At 49.2% G+C, this 9,460-nt stretch overlaps 1 protein-coding gene across 4 annotated transcripts in view; it reads right to left on the bottom strand.

Moving 5' to 3' along the window:
- Positions 1 to 373: 373 nt before the first annotated feature.
- Dzip1l (DAZ interacting zinc finger protein 1 like) overlaps positions 374 to 9,460 on the bottom strand; it is a 39,446-nt gene continuing 30,359 nt past the window's right edge. For 3 of the 4 annotated variants that reach the window (XM_021173016.3, XM_029481110.2, XM_085827942.1), the window contains 5 exons: positions 8,330 to 8,522; positions 6,288 to 6,504; positions 5,735 to 5,925; positions 3,616 to 3,755; positions 374 to 1,823 (listed from right to left, as the gene is read on the bottom strand). In XM_021173016.3, the coding sequence (XP_021028675.1) occupies positions 1,659 to 1,823; positions 3,616 to 3,755; positions 5,735 to 5,925; positions 6,288 to 6,504; positions 8,330 to 8,522 (906 nt within the window). In that variant the 3' untranslated portion in view covers positions 374 to 1,658. The remainder of the gene's footprint in view (positions 1,824 to 3,615; positions 3,756 to 5,734; positions 5,926 to 6,287; positions 6,505 to 8,329; positions 8,523 to 9,460) is intronic. The other variant, XM_085827943.1, reaches the window with a different exon arrangement.

Genomic DNA, 9,460 nt, shown 5'->3' with positions numbered 1-9,460 from the left:
TGGTGTCTGTTCATGGCAATAGAGCACTGACTAGAACATGCCTTTTCCATTTTTCTACTCTGCAATCTTCCTCTGCCAGACCCCTTTTCATCACCTTTACCTTGCCCAGGTAAAGCACCTCAGTAAAACTGGCTGTCTTACCACACCTCGATCACTGCATCCCAAAGGCCCTAAGCTGGCACAACTGAGGTGGAAGCTGCTTCACTCCCTCTTCACCACCCTCAGTCACCACAAAGCTTGAAAAAAGTAACAAAGAACGACATAATAAAGAGGTGTATACATCATTATATTTAAATGTTCAATATAATAAATAAATGTTTTCACTCTTAAAAAAAAAAAAAAAAAAAAAAAAAACAATGTAAGTTGTGTGCCACCACGGACATCTTTAATCTCAGCACTCAGGAGGGAGAGTCAGGCAGATCTCTGAGTTCAAGAGCAGCCTAGACTGTAGAGAGAGTTCCAGAACAGCCAGGGCCACACAGAGAAACCCTGTCTCAAAAACAACAACAACAACCTTCTCTGCCCAAAAATACAGTCAATATATAAAAAAATCTCATTCAGAAACAATCTCAAAAATTAAATGTATGGTTCTATGGGGACAAGAGGCTTCATCCACATTGCTCTTTTTATTGTCATGACCAAGCTCCACCGCACAACACAACTCTGGGGGCTTTCTCCAGGGTCATCCTGGACTCGGTGGAATGGTGTCCTGGTTAGTTTTAAATATCCATTTGTCACAACTGAGAACTGTCCAAGAGGAGAGCCTCCTCAGAGGAAGTGCTTTGAGGACAATGTCTGTGAGGGATTGTCTAGATTGCTCATGGATATAGGAGAGCCCAGCCTACTGTGGGCAGTACCATCCCCAGGCAGGAGGTCCTGAACTGTATAAAAAGAGCTAGCTGAGTACACACAGCTGCAGTTAGCAAGCAGTATCCTCTAGGGTTCCTAACATGTTTCTTTGGCTGTGAAATGAATTCCTTGGTCAGAGGTAGTGCTGTGTGGAACAGCAAGCAGGCCTACCTTCATGGTCCAGCCTTCATCTCCTTGCAGTCATAGACTAACAAAGCCTTTCTTCCTCTAAGGTGCTTTTGGTCGGAATGTTTATCACAGCAACAGAAATGAAAGTAGGGCAGCCAGCCTCAACCATGCCATCCCAACACTCTAATGCCTAGTACTCGATTACTATGCCTGGCCCTGGTAGCAGGCTAGCACTCGTTTACTGTGCCTGGCCCTGGTAGCAGGCACTTTGTACCTCCTACCTCTGTCTGCACCCCAACTCAGTAGTGAAAAGCTAGAGAGTCCACCATAGACTACCTAACTGGTAACTGACTCAGGACCCAACTCCACGTTGACCTGCAGATTACAAAAACTTAGAAACAGTGACTACTTTCAGTCTGGACTGGACGTAGGGATCATGGAAGAAACGCTCGGAAGTCCTGTTACAATCCTTCTCACATTTACACAAGACCCAGCACAGGACCCAGCCCTTTGGGGTAGCGGTCAGGGGATGAATAGAGGTTCTGTCTGTCTCCTACTCTGCTTCTCTTCAAGGGAAAGATTTCTTGGCTGCTAGTGAAAGCGGGAGGCCTGATGGCCTCTTCCATTTGGGTGAGACCAGCCAAGAAACAGGGCTAAGCTCTCTGGCAAACGTAAGAGAATCACCAGCCAGGAATCCTGGGTCGTGACCCCGAGCTCCAAGGGCTGACATCAAACTTTTCTGGGAGCTTTGAGTGGGTCAAAGGCTTTGGCTTTCCTTTCTGGCCCAGGTCTTGGGAGAGATCTTCCAAAGACGAGATCTCCAAGTCACTCTCATCTTCTGAAAGCTGCAGAGGTAGAAGAGGAGAAGAAAATTGACATTGATAAGTGCAGGAAGGTGGCAGAGAGTTCAGAAACAGGGGGGAAGTGATGACAGAAATGAGAGCAACTGGGAGAGGAGACTCCTCGTCCTGCCTTTCAAACGCCCTGCCTCTGAAGAGCTGCTCCAGAGACTCAGGGCCACAGTGATGGGATCCTCTAGTATCCTACTAACGAGGCCAAGGCAAGCACCTTGGAGCTTCCTGTGACAGACGCTCTGGTTGTTCACGTTTGCATCTAAACCTGGGCGGCATGCAAGCTCTCAGTCACCTATTAAGAGTGTTAGACTATTAAGAGTGTTATACTATTAAGAGTGTTAGACTATTAGTGTTCATTCACAACAGAGGAAGAGGAAGAACTTAAGAGATCTTTACATGGGCTCCAAGATGAAACCCACACACAGTATGATGTGTAATAAAAAGGTATGGGAGTAATATTAAATGCAGATTTTTTTTAACTCCTCACATTCACAGAACTGGAAACCCAGAGCCTTGAACTCCTGAAGCTCTTGAGAGGCCTTAATTGAAAGGACCCTTCCTTGAAGACTGGAGGTCAGAGCTGCCTGGTGAATACTAAACGTGAGAGGAGACGGAGAGCAGTGGAATAGCCTGGAATGGGTCTGGGCTGCAGCCAGTGGGAAGACTGAAGTCTGCTGGGGGGGGGCTAGGCTACATCCAGACTACAGGGCCCAGGCCAGGAGCTCTCATCCATGGTTCTCTGTACCTCCACTGGCTGCCTGGGGTTGGACATATGACATTCCATGTATTTCATCCTGGCATGTAAGAAGACAGCATCCAGGGCCTAGACAGCACCTCCATCTGTTTTACCTATTGCTGCTGTTTCTGAATGGAGGACAGGAGAACTTTACATAAACTCCACGATTGTGTGATTAAAAGAAAAAAGGAGGTAGATAGTGCTATTATGAAACAAAGAGTAGGGGACTAAGGGGGTTGCTCCGTGACAGTCTGCCTAGCAGGTGATAGTGCCATCAATAACACTAAAAAGACAACTGCTCACAACTACTGCTGCTGCTGCTGCTGCTGCTGTTGTCGTTGTTGTTGTTGTTGTTTGGGGCAACATCATAATCATTTCAAAAATAATAAATAAATAAACCTTTTTGGTTGAAAGACGTGAAGTAAAAAGAATTCTGTTTTTCTACCCTAGAAAATAACAGAAAGTGGCAGCTGTCCCCTGGGAGGGAAAGGGTGGCAAATCAGTGCTAAGTCTGCAAATCCCATGGCAGCCACAGCCTGAGAAAGGCCAGGCCCTCGGGGGGTGTAGTGGTGAGGCACCGACCCCCTTGAATACTTGGGACAGAGGTCTACACTTCTCCATTTGATGTGCTGTGTGGCACCACTCCGATGCCTGCCCTCGGTGGACAGTGTTTTACATCTAACCCTGTGTTAGGGCCTTCTGTCTAGTGAGGGCTGGGGAGACTTGGGACTATGGAAGAGACAGCACAGGAAGACAGCAACCACAGCAGGAAGATCCCAGGGGTAGGAGACTAGGAACTGAACCGCCTCAGGAAGTGCTTATATAATGAACCAAAGGGATTTTTAAACATGGCCACAGGGGAAAAAAATCCAAAGTGGTCATCTTTCTATGTATACACAGATAAAGGAGACAATGTCACATGCGGTGGCCTTCTCAGGATACATCAGACTGATACTTGCTCAGTCTTTCCCCAGCCCCTCCACTCCAGAGCCCTTAGATTTGGAGCTGGCTCTCCATGGGACGTAGAATTACCTTCAAGCGTCCTACCTGAGACTTTCTTGCTGGTGTGGAAGCCCTCTGAAGGGCAGAGTTGGGCCTTAAGAACATATTGACCCCTCCAGAAGGCTTCTTGGCTGGCGTTTCAAGCTGCTTCTCAAGGTTTTTGACAATTGACTGTACCAGTGTTCCTGGGAAGGGGACAAGGAGCCACGTCAGTGGAACAAACCTGGAGAGTGAACGCTTAGTCCCTTTGGGCCACACCTAGGCTCCAGTGTGAACGGATGGACAGAGAGAGAGAGAGTCAAGAGGAAAAAGAAAGGACTAGCCCCTCCCCTCCCCCACACAGAGAAAAAAATATAGAGACGGTCCAGGCTATTACTAGCCTGGTTTCAAGAGGCTTAGATAGATCAATAGACAGACAGACAGACAGACAGACAGGTGATAGAACAAAACAAACAAACAGACAAAAAAAACCGCCTTCATCCTGTAACTGTACTGAGTTAGGACGTGGCTGCTGGTGGAGGTTTAGAAAGATCAACCCTCTAATGAATCCAAGGCAGAGCCAGCCTTCCGTTTAATTCATGTAATTCTGTAATGCATGAACTACAAAGACTGGCATGCCAGGCAATGTGTGATGGTTAACCTTGTCAAGCTGATGGATTGGAAATGGCCTAGGGAATTAGTAGAGCGCACCTCGGGGGCGTGCCTGTGAGACATAGGGCTCCGATCTAATCAGTGGATTAGATTCACTTCCTGTGAATTCCATACAGGAAGCAGGTATTAACCAGTAACTCAGATTATCAATAGCCACACACACACACACACACACACACACACACACACACACACACTCATGGTAAACCAAGATGATGGACAAGCATAGCCTGAACTTCACCCAGCTCCCTGGATTCAAACTCTAAGAATCTGCAGACTTTTGGAGCTGTTAACAGCCCTTGGATGATTGATCACTGTGGTTCCCGGGGCTGAGTGGCTCAGTGGTTAAGAGGGTCTACCTCATTTAAGCTGAGCTTGGCTGCCACCATCAGTCAGCTCACAACCACCTACAACTCCAGCTTCAAGGATTCCAGCGCCCTCCTTTGGCCTCCACGGGGCCATCTGCATCACTTGCACATACCCGCACACAGACTTGCACATAGTTAAAAGTGAGTCTTTAAAAGACAGAAATGCTTATTAGATTCCTACTCTGTGCCAAGCACCGAGTTCCTCAGCCTCCTGATTAGTTGTCTTGTTAAAATATGTCATTTCTTACAACAGAGAGACCAGAATCCTTGCACAAGGCCAAGCAGAGCGTAACACGGCCAAACTGTATCAGTAGACACATGACCTCCCAGCTCCATCATCTTGCCAGCCCGCCCGCTAAGGCAGCAAGGCTCCATCCAGAAAACTAACCCTGGTGGCTTCTCACAGGCTGACAGGCTTGGACCATGCAGCAGGCATGAAGCAGCATCCCGGAGTCTACTAAGATAAGGAAGCGCTTAAAGACTGCAAACCCCAGGGCTCCCCTCGCTTCTCCTTTGCAATGTCAAAACTGTAAGTGCCCCATTCTCCACCTGGGCTGAGAAACACAGCCTGAAGCAGGGGCATCACTTCCTTCGGTGGGTTTTATAAGGGAACCTTGAAAGGCTGGGGGCAGATGCCATTACTTTGAGAAGAGAAAGGTTCAACTCCTCATCGTGACACCCTACGAGATAGAGCATGGTAAGTTTAAAGAACAATTCACTCCAACTACCGGAAAACTCAGCTTCAGTCACTATAAAGCCATTTTCATCAACAACCAGCATCCTGTTTGTCTCCCAAGCAAATGTCAAACAACATTTTCTTTCCCACACAGATAAAATGGCGCTGCGGCCCAAAGGCTTTTGGTGGAGACTCGCTGGAGGCTTCTGGCTGCCTTCTACTGGCCGTTTCTCCCATATAGCCCCAAAAGGGAGCTAGGCCTTAGATGGCCTGCTCTGCTAGTAAGACCATGAAACACAAAGAAGGAAGGGGGCTCCCCAAACCTCCAACCTTTAGACACCCAGTGACACGTACATGGGGTAAAAGAAGCCCCACCCAAGTCTCCTGGCATGTCTGAGACACTGAAGAAATGCCAGACTGGAAACACCATTCCAGGGCACGGAGAGACCGGAGCTGGAGAAGGACCCACCTGAAGAAGCCAGCCCACCTGAGCCCCTCCCAGGAGGTTGGGCACTCTCCTCTGAGGTCTCGGAATCAGACCAGCCCCAGTTGTCCTCAGGCTTGGCTGCTGACCTAGAGAGAACTTTAGGAGGCTGAAGGGACACGCGTTGCACGATGTCTCCCTCTGGCTCTTCTTCAGAACTAAAAGGCGGGGTGCTGCTGAGAGACCAAACGAACGGAACATGGGTCAGAAAGAAATACTCAAAAGCCAGACTTTGCCTTTCTGGTTTGCCCAGAGCCAGCCCCGCCCCTCTCTCAGGCAAAGCATAGAGCTCACAGTGCCTGAGGCCCTACCCTTCCACTTCAGCCTGCTTTGGGGGGAGACAGGAGGGGAGGGGAGGCCTGCCTGCACTGGAGTAGAGGGTTCCCAGCCTCTTCTCAGAATCTCCTGAGGAATACTACCTGAGGTACTTCCTATGTCCCCTTCCCTCCCCTGTAATGCAGAGCTCTGTAAAGATAGGCTTCCTGAAGCCAAGCACCACCACCTCCAACCCGACAAGAGGCCAAAGCCTAGAGCTCACCTCAGCCCGGACCCAGGGGAAACAGGGGTACTGGAGGGTCCATGCACTCTGGGGCGTGGAATGGGGGTGGACACCTGGGTGAGGCCGGGGCCATGGCTGCTGTGGCCCTGAAGAGTTGGCGTTGAAGGTTCTGCTGGTTTAGATGGCAGTGCCACAGTCAAGGTCCTGGTCTTTGGCCGGACCTCCCTTGTGGCCAGTGTGATCCGCTGGCTTTTGACTAGAAATACAGAAAGGACACAGAATGGGCCAATGGCCAGGCCTATAGTCCCGAAATAATGTAGAAGAAAGACCAGAGATAACACCAGAGATGATTAAGCCATAATACACTGAAAGCTGCTCTATGTCATGAGCCCCTCTGCTAGGACAAAGATCCAGTTTTGTCAGAGGCTGAGAGAGTATTCAGTATCTCAGGGTCACGCCATCATTACAGAAGACCAGAGAAGCCAGCCAGTCTGAGGACCCAGGCCGGCTTTGCTCACAACCTTGACTATTCACAACCTTAAATGTGAGAGGCCCTGCAGGAAGCCCCTGCGACCACCAGAGGTCGCTGCAGGACTACATGACTACCAAGAGCTACCAGGCTCTTTCATTGCCAAGGGTAAATAGCCAAGGTTGCTGTGCCCAAGACAGGCAATTATTTACCACCCCTCTGTTTTCCACATTACACTGGGACCCCCTTGGGAGACAAGGAGACCAACGATGTTTATTCATGGAAAGCAAACTGGAGAGGAAGTGTCTCCCAGGGAGCTAAAGTACTTTCCATGAAACTTACACGTAAGCACTGAGTTCAGAGAGAAGTGTTTCTTACTGCAGTAGCTCAAGGTCAAAAAATGTCTGCGATACACTGCTTTCAGAGAATCTGTTTATTCATAAGTGGGAAAGGGCAAGCTGAAGAAAGGTGAAAGGCAAACAAGCCTGCAGAGGGGAAAGAACAGCTTCCAGCTACCATGTACCAGTCACAAACCAGAGCTCTTTGCACAGACAGATCTGTATGACACCAGGCACACCTTCAGGCAGCGATTTCCCCGCTTTACAGGGATGCTGAGATAGGAAAGGAACAAAGGGGCAGGTGCAAAGCTGGTCGCCCAACTGCCGTTGCATCTCATAGCAAGCTCCAAAGCAAGACACGTGATCTAAGCCAGCGGCTCTCAACCTTCCTTATGCCGCAGACCCTTTAATGCAGTTCCTCATGTGTGGTGATCCCTGAGAAGACATTGCCGTGCTTCCTGTCCTGCCTCTCCTGAGTGTCCAGCACTCCTGGGTCTGTCTGACTCCCATCAGTCCCTGTTGTTTTCTCATGTGACAGAGCAGGTCTTGGCATGAAGCGAGGCAAAGCTATTCTGTGCTAAGTGTAGAGACGTTTGGGCCAACGAGCGAAGGAATACAGGTTCAGATCCAAGCAGGAGAGCCACCCGTCGGTCAGAGATGTCTGCAAGGCCTGGAAGTGTCCTTCCTTGAGAAACGCTAAGGTGAGGCTGACTTGTGATGGAGTTTCTCAGATAATCACATCTTTTTACCGTAGCTTATACTACCTGCCCTGTTATCTCTTCAACATGTTGCCTTAAGTAATACCACATAAAATACTGGCTTTATATGTATACAAGAAATAATTCTATTACCTAAAGTGATTGCTATGCCAGGAATATTTTTCCCCAATTCACGTATCGAAAAAGAATAAGTTGTAAAACAATTGGTCCATGTACCAACTGAAATTATCTCTAACGTCCCCAGAGATACACATGCTGCCCTTGGCAAGCTTTATTTGCACCAAGAGCTCAGCTCTGAACTGCTGGACTCGTCACAGGATTGGCATCCCCTGGCCTCGCCCACAATGGAGGAAATGACATGAAGGAACCCATGCATTCATTAATCCTCCAACCAAAGCATAAGGGTCTCATCCCAACCCCACCCTGGAGGATCCCACAAGCTCAGTTCATCAGAGAAGCATCCCGAGGGAAGGAGAAGCAGCGCTCTCCACCTCAGGCAGAGCGGAATCCTCCCCTTGGGTCGAGGTCTCAGAGCAAGGCCTGCCCTCGGCTTACCTGGAGGCTGGCCATCTGGCTGGGACGCCACAGCTGTACTCTCCCATCTTTTCTTCACCCTGCTGCTCACTTCCTTGTTGAGCTTTTCCCTCAGACTGGGAAACTCTCGGAAGCTTCGGGCTATCTGCTCCCGTTGGGCTCTCAGCAGGGGCTCCAGGCGTCGGACAGTCTGAGCAGAAATTCCCTTTGTGTCCTAGAGGAGACAAGAGTTCACCTTTGCATACACAGGCTCCCTCCTCCTCTGCCTATAGCTGCTGACCCAGAGCTACTGAGACTGGTGTCTGGCATGTTCTGTCGGAGGAGGTGACGTGAGAACAGAGAGGGTGACCTTCACACATTGCAGAAATCCTGAGGATTCAAGTTCGGCAGCTCTATCACCACGCACTACACGGGCTTCAGCAAAGGGCTGCATCGCGGCTCACACAGTAAGGGACCTGGACGGGGCTTCCCCAGCACACAACTGAACCCAGGGGGAGAGCATAACCTGCTTCACTTCATACCTCTCCTGGCACTCCTGTGTTCTTCCTGCTTAACAGTGTTTGGAAAAACTGGACTACAAACAGCAGTGTATGCTTCTAGAAGTTTCCTGGGCTTCAGCCACCCACCCCGAGCCCAGGAGACAGTCTGGGAGACATCCGAATCCCAGGTGGAGAATTATCAAAATCAGACAGTTTTTAAATACGACCGAGCCTGGATTAAGCAGCAGGTGAGGACAGAGCAGTCTCAATGAGAATCATCGCAAAGCTAAGCCTAGCTGTCTGCGTTTGTTTTCCTCGTGTTTCTAATCTTACTCATTGAAAGGCAAATGGTAAGTTCAGTGCTCGGTGACTCGGATAACATAATGTACCTTTATTTACTAATAGATGTCCCTGATGCCCATATCCACACACATCCAGGAACAGCCACACGGTCCACACATAGATAGTGGACTCAGATAGATGTCTGTGCAAATGGGACTGGTCCATAGACCAGACTCAGCCAGTTGACTGCCCTCTGTCCTCTGTTATAGACGCAAGCAGAAAAATAGCCAATGAGCACAAAACACTGAGATGGACAAGGACTTAGAAGAGAAAAGAGCAGAGACCTCTCAGCTGCTGAAAGCTGACAGATGCTGCCCAGACAGCAATGAGC

The sequence above is a fragment of the Mus caroli genome, unplaced genomic scaffold, assembly GCF_978045245.1.
Source record: "Mus caroli unplaced genomic scaffold, Mus_caroli_1 scaffold_11, whole genome shotgun sequence".
Classification (NCBI taxonomy): Eukaryota; Metazoa; Chordata; class Mammalia; order Rodentia; family Muridae; genus Mus; species Mus caroli.
Note: the sequence above shows the minus strand (reverse complement) of the source record. Positions and strands in the feature narration are given on the sequence as shown.